The sequence below is a fragment of the Hibiscus syriacus genome, unplaced genomic scaffold (genome assembly GCF_006381635.1).
Source record: "Hibiscus syriacus cultivar Baekdansim isolate YM2019G1 unplaced genomic scaffold, ASM638163v2 tig00112443_pilon, whole genome shotgun sequence".
NCBI classification, from domain to species: domain Eukaryota; kingdom Viridiplantae; phylum Streptophyta; class Magnoliopsida; order Malvales; family Malvaceae; genus Hibiscus; species Hibiscus syriacus.
Genome location: NW_024063332.1, coordinates 163,152 through 178,259, shown reverse-complemented (window position 1 = coordinate 178,259; position 15,108 = coordinate 163,152). Strand labels below are relative to the sequence as shown.

Below are 15,108 nucleotides of genomic sequence, written 5' to 3'. Positions count from 1 at the left end.
ATTTTAAAATGTATGTATATAATTTTTGTATGTTACGTGGTATGACATTTTTAATTTTATTTAATTAATTTTCGCATGACATCCTTTTTTTGTACAATTTGTATAATAGCCTCACGTGCATAACTCGACCTATTACATAATTGGATTAAGGGTAATATACTTTTAATTTAAAATTGTTTCAAGGGGGCTGTCATAACTGATTTGAAGTCCGCTTCTAATGATTTTAAATTAAAAGTGTATCCCGAAAGTGAAACCAAAAAATGGATTCGTCACCTAAAATTTGGGAACGAGAGAAAAAGAAATGTTCGTTTATTTAAATATATCGAGAAAAGGTTGTTATATCTTTAAGATCTGGTCTCGATATTTGTAAATAATCGAACATTCTTTATCTTTCTAAAATGACTTGGTAATTTTAATTTAATTTGTTTGAGTGTTTTTGAATGTTTTAAATTTACATTTTTGTTTTATGGGATCAAAAATCAAATTGAATTCGAATTTGTAAAGTTCAATGCAAGGACGTTAATTAATCGATTAGGTACCGATTTAGGGCGTTGTGGGGGTGCTAATCCTTCCCCACACGTAACCGACTCCCAAACTCGGATTTTGGTAACGCATACCTCAATTTGTTGTTTTAATTAAAATTAATTTTTATTTAAAATGACAAAGCATTTTTGGGTGCCCAATCACACCCTAATCAAAGATTGGTGGCGACTCTTTGAACCGTATTTTTTGATCATAAAGGAAACCAAAAATTTTCGAAACGAGAGGTCTTTTAAATCGCATTTATTTTTAAATTAAAAATCAATTGAAAGAGGTAAACTAAAAATTAATGTGGTTTTCAAAATATCACCTTTTTTCACCTTTAAGGAAAAAAATCGTTTCGACAGCTCCTCCCTCGAGCTTCCCACTCTTAACAGCCATTTCAATCATTTCTCCTGCCGTAACTACATCAGCAAAACTTCGATAAGGATTACCAATAAGATGCGAGAAAAAAGGAGCCTTTAAGGTGTTGACAAAAAGCATATTTGTTTCTTCCTCTTCCAATGGCGGGTGGACTTGCACTGCTACATCTCTCCATCTTTGAGCATATTGTCTAAAACTCTCGTTAGACTTCTTTTCCATTCCTTGCAACATCATCCTGTTGGGCCTAACATCCTTCACATGTTTGTATTGCTCAAGAAAGGACTTAGCCAAGTCTTTCCACGATTTAATATTATCTCTACTCATCTGGTTATACCATCGGATTGCCGAGCCAGTTAAGCTTTCCTGAAAGCAGTGTATCAACAATTGATCGTCCCCTATGTATCCGGTCATCTTCCTACAAAACATTGTGATATGCGCAGAGGGACACCTAGTACCATCAAACTTCTCAAAGTCAGGAACTTTAAACTTTGGAGGTAAGACCAGATCAGGAACTAGACTTAACTCCTTTGCGTCGAATCCACAGACACTGGTATCTTCCTTCATGGCTCTGACCTCTCTTTCTAACTGCTTCCATTTCTCTTCCAACAGATTGTTTTGGTCCTTCTTGGCTTCTTCATCAAGGTCCGGAACTTGATGATATTGATGTTCTTCCTGATACGAACTAGATCCAGGCTGTACGTTAACAGAAGCACCGACTGGATTAATGTGCACCTTCCCGACATGAACAAGGGTCACTTGAACATTCTGAGATTGTTCTGGGGTTAACCCTGAATGATGAAGTGGGTCTTCAGTTACACCTTCTGGCATAGGGCTTTTCCCATGTTCTGGATTTCTTCCTTCCAATATACTCGCAAACTTGGCAAACATCTCCTTTTGGGCATTCATCATATCTTCTTGCATTTTCTTGATATTATCTTGTAACTCCGACTGAGCCTTCTCAATTTGGGCAAGTTTGTCTTCTATAACTTTCTTCCTGGTTCTGTAGATATGCTTGGGATTTTCCAGTATTACTCTGTCACAGAGTCATTTTGTTATCGCTGATATTTATTAATGAATATGAAATATATGATTATGAATGAATAAAATGCGATGCAAAAATTAAATGCATTAAAAATGCATATGCAAAATGAAGGGTGTTGATCCTGGAACGACTCCTTAGAACAACTCTTTATATTAGAACGACGTTCAAGTACAAAGTTGAAACACATCACAAATAAATCTGCACCATTTCTCCTATTTGCTGTACATGTGCTAGCAACTCCATGATCTTCTGGTTTTCTTCAGCCTCAGGATCCAGTTCTTCAGTCACATCAGCAGCTTCCTCAGATAGAATGACCAAATATTGAGCTATTCCCCGCGCGTGGTCTAGGTAACAAGCAATAAAATCCTCTATTTGCTTAACTCTCGCCTGAGCTCGCTCCCACCGAAAACGCCACTGTATATCCCCCTCATAGGGAACTATCGATAGCTCACTTGCTTGCCTCTGAAACTCTTGAACCATGGCTTCAAGCTCACTCACTTGTCTCTTCAAACTTTCAACCTCCCCACGGCTCGAGCTACCTTCCCCGCTTCGGTATTGTCGTAATGCAGTCTCTAAACTTGAAGTTTTCCCCTTCAACTTCTCATTCTGGGCTTGACTCTCTTGTAACCGCTGCTCTAAAGAATCATTTTCCTTCGATAAAATCTTAACTTGGTGCCTGCTTTGCTTGAGCTCTTCTTGACTCTCTCTGGCTAATCTTTTGAGGTTCACCACCTCTTGCCTCAATTCGACAGACTTACTCGAGCTAGAACCTGCCTGAGCTTTTACCATTCGCTGATAAGTTGACCGAAGATCGTCAAAGTCTAGCCGAAGTTGCTTCTCTACTTTTTCAATTCGATCTGCTCTACTCTTCTGAATATCAATCTCCAATCCTTTTTGATACACTTCATCTTCTAGCTTCTGCAAAGTCATTCTCCATTGTCTCCGTTCTGCTTCGAAATCGCGCTTGGCTAACTCTAATGGAGATGGCACCACTCTCAACTGTTCCTCCACCGGCTGAATATTTTCAGGATTCACCATCGGGATATTGTCATTTACTCGACCGCTTCTCCACTGCTCGTACTCTTGAGATAACTCGAGATCATAAGTGAACAGATTCACACGACGAGTTTACTTCCAGGCCTCAGCAACCCCTTTAACTTTACCCTTATACTGATCTCCTTTGAATGCAAAATCTGACCCTACCAAGTCCCATGTGGCTGGAATGAACTGCCTTGACCCATACTGTCTGGAAACTAGTAGCGGTGCATACCCAACAGAACCCCATATACCTGGCAAAGGAACCCAATCTCGCTCTCCACATCGGTAAAGTATATCCGAAGAGGTATTCCACGAAGCTCGCCACAAAATATCTCCATCTCTGATATCCTTGAAGATGACCATCCATTTTTCTTCAGTAAAACCCCCAGGCCACTCTTTAGAAAGAAAATCTTTCAAAGGCGAAAACCCCTCTAGAAACACTCGTCCTGGTGCTCTTTCAACATGTTTAAAATGATTCAGAATCCACACTAGCAGCAAAGGCGCACATCCTATAAAGCGTCCTTCTCCCTCGCGCCTACAAGAACTCTAAGACCGAAACGTCTCAGCTAGAATAGCTGGAACAGGATCCACGTGCTTGTCTAATCTTTCAAACAGGTCAACAACTGATACATCTACATATCCTAGCACTTTTGGAAAAATGATGAGCCCATAAATCCCTAAAGTAAACAAATCAAGCTTCTTTCTCTTATCAGGATGATGAGCAATTACTTCTTTCAGAACCGCCCAAGAGATGCACTCACTGTCTCCCTTCTTCTTAATGTTTCTGATTACCCAATCTTCACTCATTCCGGTCATCAATAGTAATTTCTTCTTAAATGAAAGAGTGACTGGCAGCTTGGTATATATTCTATCCATTTGGGACCTCGGATAACGGACCAAAGCTTGATACTCCTCTATTGTTGGTGTCAGGTCCACCCTACCAAATATGAAACAGCTATAAGCCGGATTCCAGAACTGCGCCAATGCTCTAAACAGATTTCGGTCAATAGGAACATCCAGAAGACAAGGAATATCGCCGTACAACTGATAAAACATCTCCTTATCGGCTGCTTCCCATCTTCCCCATATCTCTCTTAGCTCACTCAGATCATTCTGACGTACGTTGATGTGAGTGTAACCAAATAACTCTGACACATATCCAGGCATCACGCTGTCTCCATTGGTCAACTGGGACTGTTCCGACCACCTCAGAACATCTGCATTGTCCTCAACCTCTTTCCGAACCGTTCGTTCCATATTACTGGCCTTCTATATGGACATCGACCCCAAATCAACACCATGTAATGGACAATGCAATGCAAAACAGAAAAGAAACAAGGCAAAAACAACAAAAGATCGGTTAGTAAACATAAAGCAATTAAGTCGGGATAATAATTTATTCAAGAATCCTACCCACATGCTGGCTACCCAATCATGCTTTATCAGATCCTACCCAACATGATATCTACCCCCATGCTTTGTTATCCACAAAAAGAAATCCTAACCGCATGATATCTAATTCGCATGCTTATTCGAAAAAATGAAAATAAATGACTCAAAAAAGCTTTTCCTTGTGTACCCTCCTCACGGGATTCTTAAGGTTCGGGTTTGGTTCAACATAAGTTCAGGCTCTATGTTCACTATATGCTGGGTTAGGTTCTAAAGTAATATGTTCTCGAATTGTCCTTGTCGGTGCCCCATTAGGCTGCCGAACCCTTAATCCTGGCCCATCACAGGCTTTAGGGGATCGAGTTCAATTTTGAGGGAACACACCTCCTTATGTCCATGCGGAGGTGATTACCATCACGAGGACCATAAGGCGTGAGCTCCAGGAGCGATCCACTATCCCATGCGGAGGTGAAAACCACACGAGGGCATAGTCTCTCACTCCTACTTAAATAGGACGGAGCGGGGTTTTAGCTCATGTTATGACAATGCAGCTGTGCAGTGTGTGAGGAAAAGCAAAAAAACAAACAATAAAAACACTCAAAATCAATTCCCAAAACACACAATTATTCTGAAATCATTAGCAAACAGATCAGTACAACTATTTAATTGTCAATCAAATTAAATTAAAGAAATCAAAATACAAACAAAACTTATTAAAAACCAAACAAGGGATCAAAAATCAAATTAAAACGAATTTGTAATTTTCAATTGCAAAGACAATTAATTAATTGACTATCGGCCTGACTCTCTAAAAAAAGTCCCCAGCGGAGTCGCCAAGCTGTCGAAACGACTTTTTTCACCTTTAAGGAAAAAAATCGTTTCGACAACAAAGTTAACTTCTTTTTAACCTCGAGGTACTTGGTTGTTTGAAATTCGATAACTGCAACTCAGTTGAAGCAATTTCAGCAGCAAGGAAAGGATTTTCCTTCAACATCATCAGGTGCAACAGCAGCCTATACAATGGATCAGTCGCCGCCGTCGCCGCCGCCACCTCAGCCTCCAAGGAAGTCTTTTGCAAGGCGTTACAAGTTCCTTTGGCCTCTTCTTTTGGCTGTCAACTTTACTGTCGGAGGTGATTTCCTTTCCTTTTTTTTTCTTTTTAGTATTTGAATGATCAGTAGTTTAATGGATTCTTTTTAATTTGGCTCGATTCTTGATCGTTATGCTTTTTCGGTGTAGTTCTTGATTCTGTTTGTGATGGGCAATTGTTGTTTGGAAGAAGTTTAGGGATTTTCAATTTTTCATGATCAAGATGAATCATGAGACTACGATTTCTCTCTTGTTAGTTCATATCCCAACTTAGCTGACCAGCTTTAATCCCCAGAAACCATGACTATTCCACCCAACTGATCCCCAAAATATTTAGTTGAGCTGATGAACAAAAAAGCTGATTTTTCTGGTATTCAACCAAAGGAAGTGTTTTGATTATATATATATATATATGTAAATGAGTAATCTCTAACTTTAGGTACATTCACGATCTAAACGTGTATCGAACTGATGGGTTTGAATGGTTTACATCCAAACTCCGTGCTATGGTATTCTCTTAAATTCATTGTTACTAAACTTATGCACCGAGCATCGTGGAGTGATTATCTCCATATTCGTTGGGACTTATAACGATGATGATGAGTGACTTGATTGCTGATGTGTTTCCTGTTTACTGATTGAAAGCTGCTTGATTGGGTTTTTTTTCCACATCAACATTTCGACCGTATTAGCCATAAGTTATAACTGATTCAAGATTATAGAGGAGCAAATATTTAATAATAGCTACGGCATTCATATAGCCATTTCCTTCATATCAAGCTTGGATTCCTAGTCCTCAAATCAGTGAAAGTTTTTATTTTCATGTTAGTTTCAGTTTTCTTTCTAGTGTTTTTCTTTTATATGATAATTGATAATTACCAAATGAAGAACCTGAATCATGTTCAAATGAGAGTAAAATGAGTTGTTCATCATTGGTAAGAAAATGTCTTCATTTGTGTATGGACTTTTAACAATTTCAGGTTCTGATAATTAATTGTAGGTCAGGGAAGAGAACTAGCTGTTGTTAATTAGTGTAACATCTTTTTCTACATATGTTGTTCACTTGAGGAGAACAATTTGATCGATTTTCTTTGCCGGGCTGTAATAATTAGCATTACCTGTCTTGCTTCTATAATCTGTTAACCGATTTGTGGTTCAACTTCACCGGTTTATGCCTCTTTCCTTGGTCCGAACTCACTTCAACATAAGTGTGTATTTGTCTGATAAAAATCTGTATGATTAATGCAGCTTATCTTTTCATGAGAACGAAGAAAAAGGACTCGAGCATAACCGGAGAAGATGTTGATTCGAGTCCTCCTGTTTCAACTACAACTGTCGCTCCTCTTGCTATTACCGAAACCTCATTACCTGCGCCACCCGTCACACGGTATTTGAAGGTGATTGAACTTATCCCGGAGAGTCAGCAGCGTGAACTTTTTAAATATATATTGGAAGAGAAAGGGAAAGTCAAATTGAAAGATCCCGAAGAGAAGAAGCGGCTCGATGAAGAGAAAGCTCTACTTAAACAATTCATCCGAGTGAAATCCATACCTCAGTTATGACTTTCAGCCAACTTTTACGTTACAATAACAAAGATGTCAATTAAATTAAGGTTCAATAACAGATCAATGTTATCTTTTAGGTTGCACATTTTGGCATGATATTTTTTATAATACTTGGACTACTAAGGTCAAAGATCTCTTCCTACTCTTTGGAGGATAACGTGGCGGATGATCAAATTTAATTTAATGTGTTACGATGTTCGTATTTGCATGACAATATTGCCAACGACACAAGTACCGAACTAAGGTTTCATTTTAGAGAAAAAATAATTTTATTTCCGTGCCATGACAAGCTTCTGTTAAATGAGGAGAGTCAACAGTTCAATAGTTCAATGATCAAAACATAATAAATTGATAACGTAAGTGATCAAAACATAATAATTGAAAGATTAATGATTAAAATAAGATGAAAAACAAACGAGAGTGACATGGGGTCTAGTTTACCCAATTTATATTCGTTTTGGGGTCTGGCCGACTCTAAGTTAGCTGCTTCCCATCTCAAAGAGAAAAAAAAAAAAGGTTTTATACCATTTCGATCAAGTCACTTTCTCACAAACCCTAATCGTTCGTTTTGTATTCTCAGGTTTTAATTCATATTCATTTTTTCCATTTTATTATTCTTCAAGTAACATTAACAGAAGCTTAGAACTCGGATGTCTCTGAAAAAGTTTCTTCTTCTTCTTGAGCTGTTAGTTATTTTTTTTTTCTTAATTCACTGTTTGGTTGTGCAGGCAAAGCATATTTGAATCAAAGAGAAGAAGTGAGATCCCCCACTCAATTTGCTCAAGTACGACGAAATAGTGATTTTTTCACTGTTTTACATTGGGAATTCAGGTTTTTTTAGTTATTTTCTAAATGCATGGTTTTGATTTTCTAACTTCTTTCTCTCCTCTGTTTGTTTTTGTTAATTTATATATATATTATAAGAGAACTTAATATTGCAAAATCGGAAATAGATGATTAGAAATTTCAAGTTGGTTTAATGGAATTTGGTTTCTAGTGTTTCAGATATGGATATTTTATAGAACCAAAGGGATTTCAGTGTTTTTTAGTTCTTTTTTTTTTTCTCCTGGTATTGGTGCGGGTCCAATCAAGACAATGGTTAATGTATCCTTTTCCTCTTGGTGCTTCTGATTTTTAATTTTGTTCTTTTTGTTCTGGTTATCTACTATGGAATATCTTTGGATCCAGTTGCCACTTGCTATATGGTTAATGTATCTTTTTCCTCTTTGAAGTAGACGGCATAAATTTCATGAAGGTTTTGACTAACAGTTTTTGTGTGAAAATGCTGCGAGCATATACTATTTCTTTCATGGTACCGTAGTCAGAAAAGCTGATTTTAAAATAATTCAAATATTCATAAAAGCTGACCAAAGATTATTTTATTGTGTTATATTTTCCCAGAATAATTTAAAATGGCTGGCAGACACCGCATTCCTCGTGAGGCCTTCAATGACTTGCGGGGATTTCCTCCTGAAAGACCTTTCCACCGTGGTCCTCCTCTGCCACAGCGACCTCCTCATCCTGCGTTATTGGAGGAAGAACTTGAGATGCAACATTCTGAAATTCGGAGGCTTTTGAGTGATAACGGCAGGCTGGCAGAAGATCGAATGGCTATACAACAAGAGCTTGGTGCTGCGAAAGATGAAATTCACCGCTTGAATCTTGTCATTGGTGACATTCGTGCTGAGCAAGAGCTGCACTCGAGGGCACTTATTGACAGAGGCTTGATGCTGGAGGCAGATCTCCGTGCAACTGAGCCACTGAAGAAGGAGGCTGTGAAACTCCGTGCAGAAGTTAAAAAACTGAATAATCTTAAGCAGGAACTAACTGGTCAAGTTCAGACTCTCAAGCAAGATGTGGCCAGGCTGCAAGCAGATAATCAACAGATGTCTGTTCTAAGAGCAGAAATTGATGGCCTGCACCAGGAATTGATGCGTGCAAGGTACATACCTGACTCCTTTTTCACCTTTTTTTTTTCTTTTTAAAAAAACCAAACAAATGAAAGTTTCTGTTGAGAGTTTAACTTGCAGTGCTAATAATTCATATATCCAATTATATATTTAAATGCTAAATTAAAAATTTATTTAATAGGAATGCCATTGATTATGAAAAGAAGGCAAATAGTGAGCTGATGGAGCAGAGACAAGCAATGGAGAAGAACATGGTCTCCATGGCACGTGAAGTTGAAAAGCTACGTGCAGAACTTTCCATTGTGGATGGAAGACCTTGGGCTGCTGGTATGATCTATCTTACTTATATTATCTGGCTGGTTACGTTCCACACTTTGTGTTTCCAAAATTTCTATACAGTCTAACAATTTTCTAATCTTTCCTACCAAGACCAGTAGAATATAATGGAGTTTGTTCCCCTTCCCCTCTGTTACAATCTTATGATCTCATGTTTTGGATTTATGATTCAACTCATCGGAGGGAGACTGAAACCTCAGGACTCCTTAGAAGAGAGAACAAGATCTTTATATTTTTTTTAATTCTGACTTAGGGCTTTATTATTTCATATGTCCCTTTAAATAAGGACCATTTTCATTACATAAGAGGAAACCTATTGTTAAAAAGAAAATAAATAAACTGAAATAAAAAGCATAATCAAGAACCTAAGGAAGGAAATAAAATCACAACCTAAGCCTTAAATAGAAAATCGAACTTATATAATGGCCTTTCCTTAAATAGATGTACTCCATAACACCCTCCCCCTTTTTAAAATTTTGAGGGTTAGAACTTGGGACCATCTTGTGAAAAGTCTGAACTTCAAATGGTCTGGTACATTTTTTTGGATTCTATTAAACCTGCATTCACGCTTCATGTTTTTTGCCTTGAACTTTTGGCCTGCTCAATTGACTCAATGTCTTGATAATTGGTGGCTCAAGGTGGACCATATGGAATGAAATTCAACAGTTCAGAAGGGGCTTTTCCTGCATCATATGAAGGATATGGAGCTCATCTGGTATCTATGTTCATCTTCTTGTTTGATTTATTTGTTTGACAATAAATCTAAAACGTTGGGATTTTTTTCTCAATTAACACTTGTTTTTACTTAACAGGCTGCTGCTGATAAGGGTCCTTTTCATGGTCCTCGTCCTGGGACTTGGGAGAAGCCTCGCACTACACGCCGCTAGCAGAGTTTTGCTTAACGGAAGAAATGCGAAATTGTTGCTTCATTTTGGAAGTGCAAAATATTGGACAATGTGGAGTTCGTCCTCTATATTTGCCTGCCAAATCAGTAATTTTTATCCAATACATTGTTAGCCATGTTAAGCTTCTTATATAAGATTTGGTGTTGCTTTCTTTTCATTGGTAGTGGAAGTGGTACTCCTTATATGCACGAAACCGTAAAATGATAATTTTAACTTCTGTTGGGTCAAAATTTCATCATCATTTTTTATTGTTGTTTGTTTTATTTTATTAACTGTGCTGCTTGAATATAACTAATGCTACTTTAGGTATAAATTCTGCCCCCCTAAATAAGGTAGTTAATCTTGGGTCCATTTGAAGTTTACAGCCCATGAATGAAGCTTGTGGTTACTACCTAGTACCTACATGTTAATATACATCTACCCTACCCTTTTGACCTGTTCAGCAAAATTCCTGGAACCATCTGTCTTAGATAGTAGATCATAGAAGGCTGCAATGATGTTCTGTCTTGCTGCAGAGAGATAATGTAGCTAATGCTACTTTAGGTAGAAATGTTGCCCCCTAAATAAGGTAGTTAATCTGGGGTCAATTTGAAGTTTACGACCCATGAATGAAGCTTTTGGTTATTACCTACATGTTAATATACATGTTACTTTTTTTACCTATTCGGCAAAATTCCTGGAACCATCTGTCTTTGATAGATCATAGAAGGCTGCAATTGCTTGTTGCAGAAAGGTAATGTAGCATCCAATCGTACACAAACTGTATGTCTTAGTCTTGTAAATTATTTTATTTACTAGGTTGTCTCATGAAACACTTGAATTGTAGTGTTTTTGTTAGAGGGCACTTTTTTCTTGAAAATTGGAAGTTATAATTTGGTGAATATCATTGGAGGGGAATGTGTTAATCTTGAGTGTATCATTTTCTATCTGAAATAAATGGGATGTTATTTGCATGTTATAATTTGGTTCTGGATATATGCATTTCGAGTATTTGACCTGGGAGCAGAAGTCTGTGGGTGGATATGGTTCAACTAGCTTCGAGCGGCCACTTAGCTTCGAGTGGTCACTTTATGGACATTGTTGGGAGTTGAATCAAATTTCGAATGCATGCTATTCCTTCAAAGTTGTGCAGTTTTGGCCTGTAATTCAGGGTGTTATAAGTTGGAGTTTTGTCAGGAAAAGAAATGTGTGAATGAATTCTTCTCTCAAATGATATAGAAATTCAATTGGATAATGAGAATGGCCTCATGCACTAGAAGCATACTGTTTAAAGCATTCAGGAGCTGCCCTTTTATGTGCTTTTATTAGCTCTTATTTCTTGATTTCTGCTGTTGTGGCGTATGATGTATGGTTGCTGCGAAATTAGAGAACGTGCTGTGCTTTTAGGTATTTGGTGCTCTTCTTGCTAGCAACACTTAAGAGGAGAACCATTTGTCTTAAATTTACTGGAAGTTCCCTTTCGCATCCACTGACATAGGGTGGTGTTCGTGTTTGAAGCTTGGAGGTCAAATGTTTTAGAGAATAATATAAAATGGTATGGTGTGCACGCGAATGAGGACCTATTTAGATATCTTTCTTGGAATTTGGTTCCTATGTTATTATTCCATTTTGGAATATATTACTTGGAAAACAGATGAAAGAGTATTTATTTCCATATATTCTTGTGGTCTGTTGAGAATATGCTGAAGAGCTAGACCATAATTGGTTTTGACTTCTCTTGGATTTTGGCTTGAGGTATCTGGGATGAAGTATTTATCTTGACATTGATTGTAGAAGTTGGTAGAACTACTTATAATTTCCTATGAAGATAGAAGTTTTAAAAAAAAAAGATTTTACCAGCTAAGAAGAGTGAGTCAAATGTACACATTTGTGTCTGCAGTAGCAGTATTCATCTTGTGTCGTTAACATTTTCTCCCACTCTTACGAGAATTTAAAGAAAGTTTAGTGATAGGGATTGATCGCATTTTCTTCGATTGAGGGAATTCTAGTATAAAGCTTATGCAGCAGGTGGCATATGTTGTACACATAGAAAAGGATCTGGATTTTGGAAAAATTCAGTTATCGAAATTTGAATCTGCTTGCGTAAATGATCCAGTTCTGTGGGTACAACTTTTCAGAACACACATGGTGCTCGAAGACAAAACTCACTGCCCCTTGATTGAATGGAGTTTTCTGTTCATCTTTTGATAAAATTCATATCCATCATCTGCAGTTTTATACCCTGTCCGTAGAATCATCTGCAATTTTGCAGTTTGTTCTGGTGCAAGTCTACAGCTCTGCTGTCTTTTTTTGTGCTGCAAAGTTAGTCAGTGGCCAATTTATTCCAGCCACCTACGTGATTACAAGTAGTTTCAATGACATGGAAATATATCTAAAAGATGATGGGAAGCCATGTGGAAGAGGCTGACTACTGATCAGTACTTACATAGGCAAGTTCTCTGTCTTTTCTATGTGTTCCATGGATCTTCAATTTCATTTTAAGTTGAACTTCCCTGACACTATCTTTGATTTCATTCTCTTAATTTGGCATTTCCTGCTTTGCATAGTTAGACCTATCTGTTAGGTGGTTAAATCTAATAACATTGTCGTGATCGAGAATATCTTAATCTTTCATACTCAAATCCTTGCTAACTTTCTTAGATTTATACCTTTCTCTGGTTAAATTAGATTTCCAGTTAACTAATTTATAGTTATATTAGTTAGTGGATATGCATTTGTCATTTGCGAAGGATTTGTACGAGGATAAGGTTTTACAGACAAAAAGTCAGTTATCATGCTATCAGGCACTTGTTTGTGCCAATTTGTGGTGAGATATTCGGTTGGTTGTGTTGGAACTAGTACTCTTGGATTGAAGTGGAAACATTTAATTCCAAGTGCTCAAGGATGATAGAACTTACAAGATGTTAGTTCTATTTGGAACATTTGGTTCGATACTTCTAGATTGATACAGTTCACTTGGAAATATATACAATTAAGATATTCATTAAAATTGATTTAGAATTCATATATCTTGTAGAAGGGATTAAAAATAGTCCCACTGCTGAGGATAGTAATTTTTCTTCCCCATTTAATTGGAAAGGAGCTGGCCTAGCAACAATCTACGAAGATATCTAAGAGCACAACTTGAGTAGCTTCTTTAGCTAGATAGAGAAAATCTGTTGGATTGATGAATCACACGTACAAGCTGAACACTTGTTCCTGCTCTTATATTTTGATTCCAGGCTGGTAGAAGAAGTTAAAATTTTGTATCTCTGACTATTGCGGTATCTTTATTCTTAATGGGATCAAGGTCTGAATCATTCTATTTCAATAGCTAGAGCACTGTATTTATAGGAGAAAGTAGTAGTTTTATCCTACAGATGGAGTCTGTGAAAGGTGGAATTGGCTGGATGCAAACCTCATCTGGGAATAGTTGCCCTGTTTTCGGAATTATGTTTTCCTGCATCATGCTAACGATGTGAAGATGTGCGCTTGATCATGGACAGTTGGATGAACATCATTAGAGAGTCACTATTTGCTTGCTTTCCTTCTCATAACCAAAGATATGTGGAAAACATGACTAGCATTTCTGAAGAGTTAATTGTTGCTGGCCTGAAATTGTTAATTACGAATGCCGTATTAATAAAATGTTTACGTGATGGTAGAAGTGGAGGTAGGAGTAGATGTGAATGTGATTCGTGGATTGATGCATTGTTTGCAAGTTCTTTTACACCAGTTAATATATAATTGCTGTTTCTTTAAGATCATTTTGGTGGTTAAATAGAATTGTTGCCTGTTTACCACTCCTAATCTAAAGAAGATTCTTTTTATTAAGCAACTTTCCTGACAATGAAAATTGACATTTCAATCCTGGATTCTTCCTAATTCTATGTTTTTAATTTTTGCAGATGAGAACCTGCATGCATCATGCAATAAGGTGAAGAAAGAAGATCATGTATATATCTCACATGAGATGGAGGAAATATAAAAGAATGAGGTAAGTACTTTCTTGAAATTGTAGTCATAGGCTAATATCAACCATCTCTTTCTATCACCATTTCATTCACAGATCTCCTGCGATCTCCAGTGATGGTATAATTCGATCGCAATTCCCTGGTATGATCATTGATTAACCAATTAGGTTTTCATACTGGTATGATCATTGATCAACCAATTAGGTTTTCATATAAACTTGTTTCGGTTCATCTAACATTTTCATTAAAAAAAAAGTTGCGTTATCAATCATAAATCAACATCAAAAGGGTTTATACATTGCATGGATAATCCTTACCCGACAAAAATCAGCTTCTCTTCCTATTTTCCCCCTCTTTAAATCATTTAAATTCACCTACATGATTAGCTTGCATGCATGACAGAAAAAGTAGACCTAAATAATTTGATCTTCTATGTAAAGCCAATCCTCTAAATTACAACACACACACACACACACGACATTGTCAAAAACAAACTGACATACATAAAAGTTATATTATTACAGCCTCTTGCATTGCTTGCTTATGATCTGTAGTATCTTTGCTTCACATGGAATTGCCTATTGGCCATGCCCACGTCTTTCTGTTTTGAATCCAACCATTGTTGATGTCCCTACGTCTTGGTGTAGTCATTTCTCTAGCTTATCCTTTTTTTTAATGGAAGGGTAGTTTGTACTTTAAACGTCTCGGGGATATTAATATAAATATTTAATAAAAATAAAGATTATTGCTGAAGTTTATGTAATTAAAGTCAAGTTTTTTTTTTCTCTTTTTCTATTTGAAGGTAGTCAAAGTCGAGTTTTAAGATTTAAAATATATTTACAAAAATAAAACAAGTACATAAAACAAAAAATAAACAAATATTTCATGTTACTTTCTAAATTATAGTTTGGTTGAATCAAAATTAATTACGCTGTACATTTGTTATTCAACCCAATATATAAAAAGTGCAAACCAAAT

At 36.9% G+C, this 15,108-nt stretch overlaps 2 protein-coding genes across 4 annotated transcripts; both read left to right on the top strand.

Moving 5' to 3' along the window:
- The first annotated feature begins 5,324 nt into the window (after positions 1-5,324).
- On the top strand, positions 5,325-7,023 carry LOC120179674. Its single transcript, XM_039185208.1, has 2 exons — positions 5,325-5,504; positions 6,710-7,023. Exons 1-2 carry the CDS (start codon positions 5,393-5,395, stop codon positions 7,021-7,023), a joined length of 426 nt encoding a protein of 141 aa, XP_039041139.1. The 5' UTR covers positions 5,325-5,392.
- A 692-nt stretch (positions 7,024-7,715) lies between these two features.
- On the top strand, positions 7,716-14,814 carry LOC120179672 (protein FLX-like 3). Of its 3 annotated transcripts, XR_005521632.1 has the most exons (6): positions 7,716-7,810; positions 8,428-8,968; positions 9,118-9,263; positions 9,911-9,987; positions 10,085-10,263; positions 14,065-14,814. XR_005521632.1 is itself a non-coding variant. In XM_039185206.1 (5 exons), the coding sequence occupies exons 2-5, from the start codon at positions 8,439-8,441 to the stop codon at positions 10,157-10,159; spliced, it is 828 nt and encodes a 275-aa protein (XP_039041137.1). In that variant the 5' UTR covers positions 7,716-7,810; positions 8,428-8,438; the 3' UTR covers positions 10,160-11,995. The 3 variants fall into 3 exon arrangements, 2 of the variants coding, with proteins under 2 accessions (XP_039041137.1, XP_039041138.1); XM_039185206.1 differs by lacking the exon at positions 14,065-14,814 and having other exon boundaries at positions 10,085-11,995; XM_039185207.1 differs by lacking the exons at positions 7,716-7,810; positions 14,065-14,814 and adding an exon at positions 7,836-7,857 and having other exon boundaries at positions 10,085-10,219.
- Positions 14,815-15,108: the final 294 nt, after the last annotated feature.